This window comes from Ictalurus furcatus, chromosome 3 (genome assembly GCF_023375685.1).
Source record: "Ictalurus furcatus strain D&B chromosome 3, Billie_1.0, whole genome shotgun sequence".
Taxonomy (NCBI): Eukaryota; Metazoa; Chordata; class Actinopteri; order Siluriformes; family Ictaluridae; genus Ictalurus; species Ictalurus furcatus.
In genome coordinates this window covers 28,436,329-28,451,779 of record NC_071257.1, presented here as the reverse complement: position 1 = coordinate 28,451,779, position 15,451 = coordinate 28,436,329, and the positions used below count along the sequence as shown (strand labels likewise).

The 15,451-nt window shown below is 38.0% G+C and overlaps 1 protein-coding gene and 2 non-coding genes across 3 annotated transcripts; 2 read left to right on the top strand and 1 right to left on the bottom strand.

Annotated features, from left to right (window-relative positions):
* The first annotated feature begins 1,330 nt into the window (after positions 1 to 1,330).
* si:ch211-89o9.6 (zinc finger and SCAN domain-containing protein 21) lies at positions 1,331 to 12,963 on the top strand. Its single transcript, XM_053621884.1, has 8 exons — positions 1,331 to 2,802; positions 3,954 to 4,078; positions 5,795 to 5,894; positions 6,109 to 6,212; positions 8,350 to 8,458; positions 9,259 to 9,344; positions 9,561 to 9,663; positions 9,869 to 12,963. Exons 1-8 carry the CDS (start codon positions 2,511 to 2,513, stop codon positions 10,714 to 10,716), a joined length of 1,767 nt encoding a protein of 588 aa, XP_053477859.1. The 5' UTR covers positions 1,331 to 2,510; the 3' UTR covers positions 10,717 to 12,963.
* A 1,190-nt stretch (positions 12,964 to 14,153) lies between these two features.
* On the top strand, positions 14,154 to 14,226 carry trnak-cuu (transfer RNA lysine (anticodon CUU)). Its single transcript has one exon. It is a non-coding gene; the product is annotated as a tRNA-Lys (tRNA).
* Positions 14,227 to 15,379: 1,153 nt separating this feature from the next.
* trnae-cuc (transfer RNA glutamic acid (anticodon CUC)) lies at positions 15,380 to 15,451 on the bottom strand. Its single transcript has one exon. It is a non-coding gene; the product is annotated as a tRNA-Glu (tRNA).

The window sequence follows — 15,451 nt, the reverse complement described above, 5'->3', positions numbered from 1 at the left end:
CCCCTAAAGTACCCTGTTTCAAAGGTGTGTAATAAATATTTTTCATTTTCTTCTGACATATTGTCACTTCAGTCTACACACTGAATAACACAGATGGTTTTGGGGTTTATTTTAGTAAAAGAGAACTACGGTATCATACAGCATCGAGGGACTGTAGAAATGTTATGCACGTCACAGTGTTTTCTCAACAATGTAATCAACAAATGTTTCAATTGTTTCACAAACATCAGTCTGTTCATTTATGTCCACAATTCTAATACAACAATCACATTCAATCATCATGCATTTTGCAACAGCATAGTTACACAAAACAGACCGACTGCATTAATACATACACGTATCATACTGTAGCTAACCATTTGATACACTTTCTTACACCATTCATATTCGCCTAAACCATGCTTACACTTCAAAATAAAACAATACAAAAGTAATTTCAGAAACAAATATTCACTTATACCACAAAATGTATACATTGTGTGTGGATTAAAACTGTAAAAAGCACGGTTCACACCAAAATCTTTAATAAACATGTCCTAAGTATTTTTTGGTCAACAAAACCATGAAACACATCCCCATGATCTCTCCCACATACACACAGACACAGACACACACACACACACACACACGTTGAGATCGATAGGGTCATAAATTAGGTGCGCCTACAGAACTGTCAGTCAGGGGAACACAGAGGGTCATAAATCATAGGGTCATCAATCATTCAGATTGACAGAAAGTGTATTATATTACTACTTATGTTGTTTTTTTTGTAAGAGGAGGGATAAGTAGCATTAATTTCCATGTCCCAAACATCAACATTAAATCCTACATTTTATTTAAAATTTTCTGTTTGACAAAGAAATAAGCACACAATATAGGATCGATTAAAAACAGACTCCAGAGTCGCCTAACCACCAATATTGCCGTTTATCCAAGAGAAAATGATTTATTTTGGGACATTAATAATAATAATAATAATAATAATAATAATAATAATAATAATAATCAGTAGAAGAGTCATCATCATCATCATCATCATCATCATTTGTGTGCTTAATCTGCTATCTGCTCACAGCAAGTGCATTAGAATACAGTATTGACTGAATTTTATAACTGGGCTGAATGGCGTAATACTGAATAGGCTATATTTCATGTAAGCATTTTGTAAATAAGTTGATTTTATTAGTAACGATGCTTGTGTTACTGAGCATTAAAGCAAATCATAATGGACACTGTTCTTTTTAGTTATGAATTCATGTTCAGCTATTATTTGATGCCTTATTGGCCCACAGCAAACTGGAAAATGGTTAATGTGGCTTCTTGGTGAAAATAAGTTTGACACTCCTGGTCTACAGTGGCTTACATGGGCGTCTCATGAATGCTGAAATTCAGGCAGTAGGAGAATGGAGGCCAGCCCAGAATACAGCATATCAGAGATCCATAGTTTTTTTTAAAGGCACTATAGGCTTTTTATTGGGAACTTTGCATATTATTACATTGGAATAACATTGTTTTTCTGAGGCACACTTGCTCACAGCTACCTCCTCTTGGCAGTCAGAAGCAAACAAAAATCTACATACTTTTAAATTCTCAGAAGTTATTCGCTCTCAGAAACAGCCAACCAGACCAGGATCAAGCACTTACTGAAAATGAATGAATATAATGATTCATTACCTGTATATAATCAGCTATAATGTATGAAATTATGAGATTAACTGTGTATTGTTCTGGTGTGTGCTTTCAGTGTTTGATTCAATCTTGTAATTTTTTTTTTTTTTTTTTAAATCAACTTTTACTAAATCATGCACAAGGTTAATGCAAAACTATCTCACAACAGGTAGTACTCCAGGTACTCCGATTTCCTCCCCCATTATAGGCTGAGTGGCATGTCCAAAGTGTCCGTGGTATATGAATGGGTGTGTGATGTGCCCTGTGATTCATTGGCACCCTGTCCAGTGTGTACCGCACCTTGTGCCCCATGCTCCCTGGGATAGGCTCCAGGTTCCCCGTGACCCTGAAGAAGGATAAGCGGTATAGAAGATGGATGGATGGATGGATGGATGAAGTGCCTCCTGTGTTTTTCTTTTTGTTTGTTTGTTTGTTTCTAATGTCAGATCCATATTGCTTAACCTCGTTTATAAACTGTTCAAAAGCTGGCTTAGCTTTAGTCCGTTTTCAACACGATACTTCCTAAGTAAAATAAACTGTAAATACTGTATGATTAAAAAAACAATACTTTTGCAATCAATATTATCATGTAGATTCCTTCCTGTACTGTGACAGACATCACGAGGGTCCTCGACGTCACTACTACAGGGCAGACGGAAGTGCTCGTGACGTCACCGGCGAACTGCAACAAGACGACGGTGTTGCAACAATACGGTTACATTTGATCATCAAGTCCCTGTTCGGTCTTTATTTTGATACTACCAGGGAATCAAGCGAAACGGCTCCTTTTCGCGTACAGTGAAAGAAACGTCGGCGGTGTGTCGTTTCAGGTGTTTTTCATTATGTCGAATCGTCTGGCCTTTCAGACTCAGCTAGCCTCCATCATGGAGGTACTGGCGAATGCAGCCGTGGCAGAAATCTGTAAACTGGTGGACGATGACTACGCGGTGATTAATCTGCAGATGTCTCAGTGCCAGCGCGAAAACAAGGCTCTGAAGAGGAAACTTCATCTGATGGAGCTGCGAATGGCACGAGGTTACGCCGAAAGGAGAATCCGCGAAAGCTCAGGAAATCGCTCCAGTAGAGTCCAAGTGAGCGCAAATCTATCAGACAAATACAGAGCTCCTGTTGCTGGTACGTACCGTGATATCTGTGTGGAGGTAAACAGTACGGGGCGTGCTGTTACAGGGAAAAAAAATCAACCATCCCGAAGTTGATTATTTTCCTGTAATAATCGTCCTGAAGTGTTTTATCCCTCTTATAGCCTACCACAGCAATTTTAAAAGGGATTACATTTTTTTTAATTAATGGAGCTTTTTATCCGTTTATAGTTACACAGCAAAATCCCCTGTGTTGATTTAACACCCATAGTGTTGAATTTACATCCTACAATGTTTAGCTATGTAAGTCCATTGGACACAAAGGAACACTCTGGGAGTTCATTCAACTCTAGGGATTGTACTGTGTACAAGTTAATGCCACACACGTTAGTTCGTGTTATTATATTTATAACCGCTATAAACAGTAAACCCCTCACCAGTTTCTGTCGCTGTCTGTCTTAAAGTTAAAAAACGCAGTTTGTCATGTTGTCTTCTGTCCTGAAGACTTTCCAGTAGGGCTGGGTGATATGACAAAAATAACACATCAGGATAAATCACGATACAGTAGTAAAATAAACCAAAAAAATGTTGAACTGACTTTGATGTTACTTTTCTTTAATGCCAACAAAGACATTTTAGGTCAAATCAATGGCATCCACTCAGGACCTTGTAATTTTTAAAAACGTTTTTTAAAAAATACGTCGTCATAACAACGATGTCTCGGAAAAGTGTAACGCGTAATCATTTATCACAGTATCGATATTATATTGATATATCGCCCAGCCCTATCTTCCAGTACTTGGAAAGTTACATTAACGTCTCCTTACACTAAGCTTCATTATATTAGCGATTATACATGTTCTTTGTTATAACAATTTTAATTTGTTTTAATTAGCCTTGTTTTATGTATGTTGTTCCCCGAAGAGGTCCCTGTAATTGAGTTGTTACTGTAGAAACCATAATACGTTAATATAAACCTGTGATTTGCCTTGCAGCTGGCATTTCTGCTTCTTATAGAAAAAAAAGTTATAGAAAACAACTTCTAAGCAGTCAGATTAAAAAATTCAGCCCTGCTGTGGTATAAGAATTTGCTTTGTTTTTACACAGGTGTATTCTTCCTTGTAAGTGCATAATAGTTGCGGCATGTTCATTACATCCTGCTGTGTTTGGCTTTTCTGTTCCTAGACATTTTTCCAAATCAAGATGAACTCTATGGGAGGCAGTTAAATGAGGATGCTTGGAGAGATGGAGAATCTTCCAGTGCAATTGTGCCAATTGGGCATCCAGTCATCAAACGTGATGAGAATGGGGTAAGCAAAGGTTGCACAGCCTGCACAAACACACAATTTAACTTCATTATTTAGTTTAGTACTTGTGTCAAAGCATGAAAACATCACAAAACTGTGGATGAAGCCCTGTTGTGTATATATAACTACACTGCATTATGGTTTATAAAAAAAATATATTTTTTTAGATGCAACAATTATTGGCACCCTTTTAGTCAATACTTTGTGCTACCTCCCTTTGCCAAGATAACAGCCCTGAGTCTTCTCCTATAATGCCTGATGAGGTTGGAGAATGCATGGCAAGGGATTTGAGACCATTCCTCCATACAAAATCGCTTCAGATCCTTCAAATATTGAGGTCCAAGCTGGTGGACTCTCCTCTTCAGTTCACCCCACAGGTTTTCTATGGGTTTAAGTCAGGTAACTGGGATGACCATGGCAGGACCTTGATTTTGTGGTCAGTAAACCATTTTTGTGTTGATATTGATGTAAGTTTTGGATCATTGTCCTGCTGGAAGATCCAACCAGGGCCCATTTTAAGCTTTCTGGCAGAGGCAGTCAGGTTTTCATTTACTATCTGTTGCTATTTGATGGGGGGCCATGATGCCATGTATCCTAACAAAATTAGCTATGGGCATGAGGTACTTTTCCATATGGCTACCTCTCTGTGTGCTCCAAAATCATCTCTGGTGTTTATTGCCAAAAAGCTGTATTTTGGTTTCATCTGACCATAGAACCCGATCCCATTTGAAGTTCCAGTAGTGTCTGGCAAACTGAAGACGCTTGAGTTTGTTTGAGGCTTTTTTCTTGAAACCCTTCCAAACAACTTGTGGTGATGTAGGTGACTTCGGATTGTAGTTTTGGAGACTTTCTGACCTCAAGACACAACTAACTTCTGCAATTTGCAATCTTTGATCACAGATTTTTTTGGCCACTCGAACCATCCTCTTCACAGTGCGTTGAGACAATATAGACACACGTCCTATTCCACGTTGATTCATAACATTTCCAGTTGATTGGAACTTCTTAATTATTGCCCTGATGGAGGAAATGGGCATTTTCAATTCTTGTCCTATTTTCTTATAGCCACTTCCCATTTTGTGAAGCTCAACAACCTTTTGCTGCACATCATAGCTATATTCCTTGGTTTTACCCATTGTGTTACCTCGTATTTATACCTCTGTGAAACAGGAAGTAGTGATTGAATAATTTCCTGTTCCTAGTCAACCAGGTGTACTAAAAATTGTAAAATCAATGGGAATATACTTCAAATATATTTTCTCATATCAATTCATAGGGGTGCCAATAATTGTTGCGCACACATATATTTAACAAAGTTTTTTTTGATAAACGTGTGTTGTGCAGTTGTTTTATACTCATGAGAGCAGAGTATTTTTGTGAATTTTCTTTAACAAAAGATCACAAGCTTAAACAATAAAGACAATTTTTCACAGCCTCTTTTGCTCATATTTACCAAGGGTGCCAATATTAGTGGAGGGCACTGTAATGTGTATATTTAATAGGATAACCAATAGTGGTTCAAAATATTTGAGTGATTTTCATGCTCAAATACACTTACTAACTTAGTCATGAAAATCACCCAAATGTATTGGACTTTAAATATTCACCACCATAAGACATATGATTCATGTCATCGTCAGTTGATCAGCAAGATAAGTCTTATGTCTGTAATCTGTTATGAATCCTTGTAGTTCAGCTTCTGGTGTTTTCTCTCAAAAGCATGAAGACTCCAGCCAGGCAGGACCAAACTCTGTACTTGTTAAGGCTGAGACATCTGATGAGGGGCACACACAGCAGCAACTATTCATTCGAGAAGATGGTGAGTAAATGCATTAAAGATTTTATTGGCATTTATAAATATCAATTATTCTGTATTTAATAATGATATTCAGAGCTTTCTGTGATTTTAAAATAAAGATAACCAACAGTGTTTAAAAGGAATAGAGAAAAAACATTACATCATAAATCTAAAAAACTGTTACATAGAAGCACATGGTTATAACCTATTGCATCTATCTCCCACTGTTTCTCAGGAGTGGCAGAACCTGTGTGTGAGGGTGTGGAGGCAGATTATGGTGCTGCTCAAGTGGATAAAGTGGATGGTCAGAACTCCAGGACACGGCACGAGGCTTTGGAGGTCAGTGGATCTGACAAAGTGCTTAAATCTGAGCCACAGTTTGAGAACGCTGAGGGGTTATCCCAGGAGCCCTTGGGAGGACAGGGACAGGCAGAGTTTGGTGTAAGTGGGGAGTGCGCTCCCTTGGGGGAGCTATTTATGCAAGGGGGAGACGATGCGGACCCACAGCAGCCATCTTGTTCTTACATGATGAGTGACAGTAAAACTGAAAGCCAACATGAGCATCTCCCACAGAAACCAGAGATCATAGAGGTTGAGTCTGCAGAGGAAGGGGATGACGTCACTCTTTGGGACAACAGTAAAAAATCAACAGTACACCATGCCTTGCAAAAGTACCCCACCACAAGAATAGAGCACCTTAATAATTTTAGCATGCCCTCATCCAGCCTATCACGGTTGACCAGTGACTTTCCAGTGATGGCATCAACATCTTCAGTTATACCCGAAGTGGATAGTTGGCAACATGCCAAAGGCATTGGTCTATACCAGCCAAGAATTGGACAGGCAAGACACGAGCGAGCTCAGAACGAGAAACTCTTTACTTGCAAATATTGTGGAAAAGCTTTCAACCGCCCAAAGAAGGTGGAGATCCACCAACGAATCCACACGGGTGAGAAGCCATTCCGCTGTAACACCTGCGGGAAGCTCTTTGCCGAGGCTGGAAACCTGAAGAAACACCAGAAAGTTCATACAGGGGAGCGGCCTTATAGCTGCACCCAGTGCGGGAAGGCATTCGCCTGGATACGAAACCTCAAAACTCATCAGCAAAAATACCACCCTGATATGCTCACAGCAGAGGAACTACTATCACTTGGGCCAATCAACAACTGACCAAAATGACTTATGGACATGTAGATGGATCAAGCTGCATGCAACTGTGGGTTTTTTATAGTATATTGTTACAGATATCTGGAATACTGATAAGAAACATCAGCTCTGAATTTGGTCCAACCAAGTATTTTACAGTATGTACTGCTTGATTTAAATGGGGTTCACTTTTTCCTTTTTTGGTCTTTTTTTATTTTTATTTTTTATAACTCACAGGAATTTACTCCACTGAACTAAGTACCCCAAATGTGGATCTATAGTTAATGTCATGCCCATATAGAAATGGATTTAGAGGCAGCTATTTGGAATTGTATGACTCCAAAATAAACTTTGATTAATCAGTGCATTTGTTTGCTCCTTTGAGGGGAAAACTGTTAGTTTAATTGATTTTGTAGAAATATAATTTTTATTATATTTCCGAATTAGTATATTAATATTGTCCAAATAGCTTCAGCTGAAACTCAAGACTGTCCATTAGGAGAAGAGGTAAGAAGGGATCTACACTGGCGTTTGTCTTACCTTATCTAACTGAGAAATCATGCTTTGTAGAGTACCTCTTAGTCAACCAAAAAAGTACTTGTAACATTAAATCACAACTATTTTGCTACTATCAAAGATTATTAGCAAACACTGGTTTTATTCAGTGGTCAATATTCAATAAAATGCGACTTTGTAGAAACATCCGAGCATGAGTATTATTGTGTGTTTCAACTATGTGCATTTTGTAGAAACATTAACTGGGAGTACAGTGTGAATATAAAGATATGTGTTAAGCAAAAATAATGGTTTTAACTGTATACCTGTCCACACAACAAAGCCACAAAACATCAACCTTCCACTGCAACTAGCTAACAGTACAGTGCTAGCTCTAACTTGACTCAGTTGTAAATACTAGGCGTGCCATAAAATACATACTGGTGAATTATACATGCATGTGGTAATGTGGTGTATCTTTTCAGTTGTTTCCAAAAAGTGTATTAGCACACTTTACCTTATGCTTATTATATAATATATTAACCTAATGTTAATTAGAAAGTTATTTACACAGTAATTCAATTTGGAGCATACTACAAAAATGTTGCTCTATTACAATGCATCTGTGGAGGCTGATCCTGTCTTGGGAAAATTTTTCTAAATGCATTACATGACAGAAATTATGTAACACACACACCAACACCTACTTAATGGGCTGTTACATTGATTGTTTGTGTATGTAACATTAGGCCTCTGTGGTAATGCTCAGTCTTTGTGTTTGTGTGTGTGTGTGTGTGTGTGTGTGTGTGTGTGTCTGTGTCTGTCTGCACTATAGCACCAAAAGACAGATGATGAAGTGCCAGACGTGCTGTTCATAAAGGAAGAGCATTCAGAGCTCGAACAGCAAGAAAGCCAGACACATGGTGGCATGACCCTGCAAGACGGTAAGTCGAGGCGAGTGAGGAGAAGTGATGAACTATAGTAAACGGACCACACACCAGACTCGATTTCTCAGTGTTTAGTCCTGGATATATGCGAGTATTGGGCACGAATGAATGTGCATGAAAATCTATGCTGTAGATCAGCCTAACTGCCCCATGTGTGGTGCTGATACCCAGGCAGACTGGATTGTTTGGGCTGGTACATTAAGCATAAAGCCCTTATTTGTAAAGTGTCTTACTAATTGCATACTCAGTATATTCAGCTTGGTCTGCTGAGTCAGATAATTTGGCTTGAGTCAACTCTTTGAGCTCCTACATGGCTTATTACTATTTTTTATTATTAATTTTTATTAATAATATTATTTCTATACTGGACAAAGTTTGCAGTCTTTTGACCAGTGATTGTTGTTCTTTGCTTAACTATTTCTGACATGGATACCTAAAAATTAATAAAGCAACCTTCTAATTAACAAAATAACATTTAAAATATTACATTTAAATTTTAACATTTACAAAATTGTAAAAGTAAATGTGCAAATTTGCGATGCTTCATTAAGAGTATTCATCTTTTTTTGGGGGGGGGGGGATTTCAGAATGATTATATCATAACCGCCTGATCATTTTGGTTTTTTTTTTTTTTACATTTAATAATTTAACCAGTTTTGTTACTTGCCATAATGAAGTGAAACCTAACACTCATTGTCATGTTACTAGAAATTACATATCCTCCTTTTTGTGAAACAAACAAACAAAAAATAAACACTTGCATTCTACTGTAAATTGAGGTTTTGTCTGTTCCTCAGGATTTGTGGAGTCCAGCACGGACGTTTGTGCAAACAGAGTCTCTTCCCCACCTGTGCAGATCACATTAGCTCTCAATGTACAGGAGGTCAGTGTGGATAATACAGTGCTAAAATCACGATGTAGCTGAAAGTTCAGAGTTCTGTACTCTTCCTCACACATACAGAATCTACATAATGCTTAATTCATTTTTCCTTAACACCAAAAAGTTGTGTACATTGTGGGGTTTTTTTTTTTTTTTTGCTTTGTTTGTTTTTTTTTTTTTTTTGATCAAATGAAAGACTGACTATTTTGTCCTTTTCAGCCTCTCGAGTTGGAGTCATCCCTTGCGAAGGGTCAAAGTAGACATCAAGAAGAACACCAGGGAACTTCCAGTCAGTCAACAGACAAGCAGATTACTATACATGGTGAGTAAAATATCTGTGCAATGATAATAGAAAAAAAAGGTTGTTTAGTCACCAATTTCATATAGTACTCATTTAGTGACCTTTAAGGAATTGATTTCTTAATTTCATGTTTCACTGGTGTACAAAGAAGATAAAAAGTTTTCAAGGAAATGATTAAAATGAGCGACATTACTGATGCATTTCTCCTGTTATCCGGATGTGGTAGACTCCCAGACTGCTGGGTCTCTGTGTTCACGTGAGCCAGTTCTTCCTCAGAGCGATGTCAAAGTGTGGGATATCTCCAGTTCCCAGTCTCATCTCCAAGGGTCAGATGAGAGCGGCAACATCCCACTTTCAAACCAGAATGCTCAGAGAAAAAAGGTAGTGTCTGTCGATATGCTAGGAGCGAATAGTACACTGTATGAAAGAGCGAAGGAGCCGGAGAGTTCTTTTCCACGATGGACTGCAAATAGCCCTTCTGACAGTCAACCATCTTGTTCATACATTATGGAAGTAGAGCAAGACCAAGACTGTGTTCTGATACAATCAGGACCTGTGTCTGTTCGGGGAAGGCACAAAGGGGCTGCATCAAACAGGCTTCAGGATCCCAGAGGGCTTCATAGGGTGGAGGAAGAGTGGAGTACAGTCACTGCTTCAAGCCAAGCCCATACTCAGCAGTTCAGTCATTTCAACAGGACTCGATTAGATGCAGCAAACCGAGCAAATCTCACTCAGGCTGTTCCAAACTTACCACATCCTGCAGTTTCTCTCGCTGGCCTTCAGCTTCCAAGGCTGAAGCAGAAGGGCAAGAGGAAAAGTTATATCTGCAGGTACTGTGGAAAGGCTTTTACTGGGCAGTCTAACTTAGAGGCTCATCAACGCATCCACACTGGAGAGAAGCCTTTCAAGTGTGAGACCTGTGGGAAGCTCTTTACAGAAGCAGGAAACCTGAAGAAGCATCAGAGAGTGCATACTGGAGAGAAACCGTTTGTGTGTAATCGCTGTGGGAAGTGTTTTGCCTGGATCTGTAATCTCAGGACACATCAGCAGTCTGCTTCCTGTGGGGGGGTGTAAGGAAAAAAATCTGATTTGATCACTTTTACTAAAAAAAAGTTCAAAAATTCACATAAAATCTGTGTGCTTGCTAAAAATGGCTGGACAGGTGGAATCCAATAGATCTAATAGTTACTAATAGATAGTAACTATTAGACAGTGACTAAAAGCTTATTGCCCACTCCTAGTATGGACGAGTGAGGATGAACAGAGTTTCAAGTTAAGACACATGGTGCTTTCCTCTATATTGGTTCGGTGCCTTAATTGTTCCCTGTAAACTTGGTCTGTTTTAAGATTTCAGAAATTGCAAACGCCATTCTACCTCTTGAATTTTTCTGCGGACGAAAACAAAGCAATATGTTTGAACCAGATGGAAGAATATCCGATTATGATTCAGTGCTGGAACATATTCAGCAAATGATGATAGCAATGTACCATGAACTCCAGTGTATGCTGACTCATTGTAAAATAATGAAACGAATAAGATCACATTAAACATTGGAAGCATTTGTAAAACAGAAGTGAACTTTGTGCACACTTTTCAAGTTAGGCTCTTTGCAATGTAAATGGGAAGTGGTGTATTACCAAAAATGAACTATAGAAGTCAGTTACACACTTATTAATTAGACCACAATGCTGTTGAATTGTCAATCCTGATTGGTCAGAAGATATTGAATAATTTTCTATAACCGGTTTATACCTAGGTAGGAAAGTAATTTTCAAATCACAGGTTTACATTAATGCGCTCCTTCTAATACGTTATAGTTTCTATTGTAATAACTTACACAGGGACTTATATGGAGGACACTACATAATCTAAGATTAAAAGGCATGTTATTTAACAAAGAAAATTGTAAAATCATTGATGTGGTGATGCTTTCCGTATGATTTAATTTTTTTAATTTAACATAAGGAACGTGGCTACAAGTTTGTGGACACCTGACCAATACACCCATATGTGATTTTTGAATATCCCATTCCAGATTAAGTCCCCTTTTTGCTGTTATGATAATCTCCACTCTTCTTGGAAGGATTTGATCATTCAGCCCAAGAGCATTAGTGAGGTTAGACACTGATGTAAGGTGTGAAGTATTAGTGTTCCAGTCAGTGTTCCAGTTTTTCCCAAAGGTGTTCAGTGGGGTTCAGTTCAGGGCTCTGTGCGGGCCACTTTAGTTCCTCCACTTCAACCTTGGCAAAACATGTCTTCATGGATCTCGCTTTCTGAACAGGAGCCCTGTCCTGCTGAAAGGGTTATTATCAGTATACTGTGCCTTTGGGACTACATAACAATTAAAAAAAAAAATTAAGATTTCAAGATATTCTTTGAATATTCACCATATAAGACTTACACTTGTATTATGCAACGGCTGGGCAACATCTTGTGACTCATAACACGTTATGTCAACCTTGTCATGGACAAATACAAAGGTGATAAATTATGTTTCTAAAGCATTATAGAAATGATAAAGTCATGTTCAGAGTGTTATTGTGTCCCCTTTTCAACAATATTTCTTATGGCACCTAAAAATCTTTTAGAATTATGTATTTTATTGTAGAATTAGTTTAATTCCTCACTGTATCTGCATCAGACGTTTTTTTTTTCTCCAAAATCAAAGTAATCTTTAGAACAAATTTGTAATATTATTATTTGACTCATTGTTATTTATAAGAAATCAACTATAATGTTGTTGTTGTTTTGGAGTTTTTTTTTAAGCTGTGAAGAATTATTGATTTATTTAAATAAAAAATGAAGATGATGGGGTGGACAAGGACATAACAGGGTGGACAGAGATAAGACTGAGTTAAGTAATATATTACATTGTTGGAACAAAAGTAAACAGTTGTGATTTCATGAGAACATTTAGTGAATTTGCAATATAAATATAAAGAATTTGAATCTCAAGGTTTGCTCCGCTCATATAAAATGCACTGCAGGTTCTGACTCCACCAGAACCTCTTGAACACTGCCGATGATAGAAGCCCTTGGTTAGTATATGAAGCCTCTAAGTATGCTACAATCAAACTGATTATTGACACAAAGTAAGCTGATTTTAATGATGTAATGATGTAAAATGTTTGCTCGGCTCATAAAAACTCGTAGCAGGCTCTTACAGGAGCACAAACCTTTGAACATTAACAAAACCCCTTGGCAAAGATACGAAGTTTAGAGTATGCTGCAACCAAACTGATCATTGACAAATAAAGGGAACTGATTTCACCAGTTTTAAAATTATTCAACCCAGTCGGTGAGGAAGCTGAAGCTTGGTTATCATTAGACCATCCAACAGGAAAATGATCCCAAGTCCTGGAAGATTCTACAGGGCCATCACAGTCACCTAAATTGCAACTGTACTTCCAAACTGACAACTCCTAATGGATGGCGCATCTGTTGACGGTTTTAAGATTGCACCTATTACTGCAATCTTAAAAGAATGAGAACAAATTTGGACCTCTTGGTTCCAGTGAAGGGAAATGAATGAACAATAGTGAAATGTATACATTAAACTGAATAAATGCCATACTGTATCCTATAAAACACATAAACGGTCATAAAAGAAACAAAATGTTAAATATGAACATGTCCCAGCTCTCGATTCTGCTGAAGCCTATCTCCAGCTTTAAATCACCATGTGTTCATTATGTGCCATATAAATCTGTGTAACATAGGACCCTGAGAACATAGATACGCCTCGTTGTAATACAGCATACGTGTGCCCTGTCCCAAATGGCACACTCTGCCCTTGTGGCCCTCCACCGAGTCCACACTTTAGTGGCGTCAGCTAATGCGACAAGGGTGATGGGGGTATTAAGGCTTTTGGGACGGGCTCGACGTTGTGATGCCAGAAAGACGAAGATGTCGGTTGTTGTTGTTTTCACCAAAAAAAAATTTAATCATAAGATTAAGTATTGCTATTCACATACCAAAACACATATAAAGTCTCAATAATAATAAAAGTTTAAAAAATATGGGAAAGGATTTAAATTGTGCCGTATTAATAATACTTGAACACTTATGATTAGGTACATACAATTGGGTCATTCAGTAAAGTATCAGCCTGCCATATAGATTCCACATTTATAATAATTTATAAAGGATATTCTGAAAGTAATGAGTCATAAATACAAAAACAGCATAGTTTTTATCAGGTAACCACTGACAATGGTCATAGTCTGAAGTCCCATTCCATTTTAATTGACTATAATTTCATGTTTTTTATCTTTACACTATACATTATGAAATATTGCTAAAAGTTAGAGCTATAGTTCAATTACATTGTTAATTATGTCCACATGAAGTGCTTCAAAGTTTGTTGCAACAGTTTGGTGAAAAACCACATACGGGTGTGATAGTATGGGGCGTCCACAAACTTTTGACCACATAATGTAAATATGTAAGGAGTCTTGTGTGTCAGTACTCTGTAGCTTGTAGTTTGTAGCTGTTATCCTTGGTTCCGACAGCCCGGCTAGCTCAGTCGGTAGAGCATGAGACTCTTAATCTCAGGGTCGTGGGTTCGAGCCCCACGTTGGGCGCAGGAATTATTTTTCAGACTTTTGATCGTCAAAGCAACCGGTATAGTCCGAGGGTTCAAAGAAATGCATTCACACATTTGGAAAATAACTTTCGTCAATACATTTTAACAATTTTAATAAGCGTACGAAAGTAATAGCGCTCAAGCAGCATGGCAATGATAGGTCCCCAAACCCTTTTCCTGGATCCTACCTACATTTATTATTGTTTTACACTTATTTATGTGCTTATAAGACACCAGATTCAATTAATCAGCTGATAAAAATATCCCTGAGATGGACAGTTATGTCTTTGTTTAACATTCTACATTCGTTTTTTCAGGACTGTGCTGAATATTTTCCAGACATTTAGATTAAATAATGACTCCCAACTGGTTAGGTGCTATTTATAGTTGAATTGAGAACAAAAGGAGCGATTTTTTATAAACTGAAAATTATGCAATTTTAGCAGCGTCCTCACTTAGTGTGTGTGTGTGTGTGTGTGTTAGCGAAGTAAAACGCAGTAGCGCCCTCTGGTGGTACCGCATTATCATCTTTCAGCTACTTAAAGCTTTAAAAACGCCAAAGCGTCCACGTCGGCATTCCTTAATTTTCCACCAAAAAAAGGTACCACGACATAAATTCATACATTAAAAACACACATCAAATTAAATGAAATTGCTGAAAACAAGTTGGATAGCAGAGGATGGTTTCGATCCATCGACCTCTGGGTTATGGGCCCAGCACGCTTCCGCTGCGCCACTCTGCTGTCGGGCTCGTGTTGATGTCAATATTGTTTTCTCGTTTCTAGTTCTTAGCGCTGAGCTGAGCCAGATCATTTGGCTCAGCTCAGCAATAAGAGACGCCTTCGTTTACCCCTTCATTTACTGTCATTTACCACTTAAGTTAATACTTCATCCAAATTTAGCAATGTTTTGACCTACGATTAGTATGGATTACTATGTGTGTACATATATCACTTAAATTATTATATTGTACTTTAACTGTACATAATTTTGAATTATATAAGAACCTTAAATAATGTAAGCGATATAATGTCGTCATCTGAAAGATTTCTTAGAACGATTTTATCGAACGCGGTTCAGCCAGTCAGATTTCAGAACATAGACCGGCCCGTTTTTAAAACACAGACTTTATCCAGAGATTAAAACTTACATTCCCTGACCGGGAATCGAACCCGGGCCGCGGCGGTGAGAGCGCCGAATCCTAACCACTAGACCACCAGGGA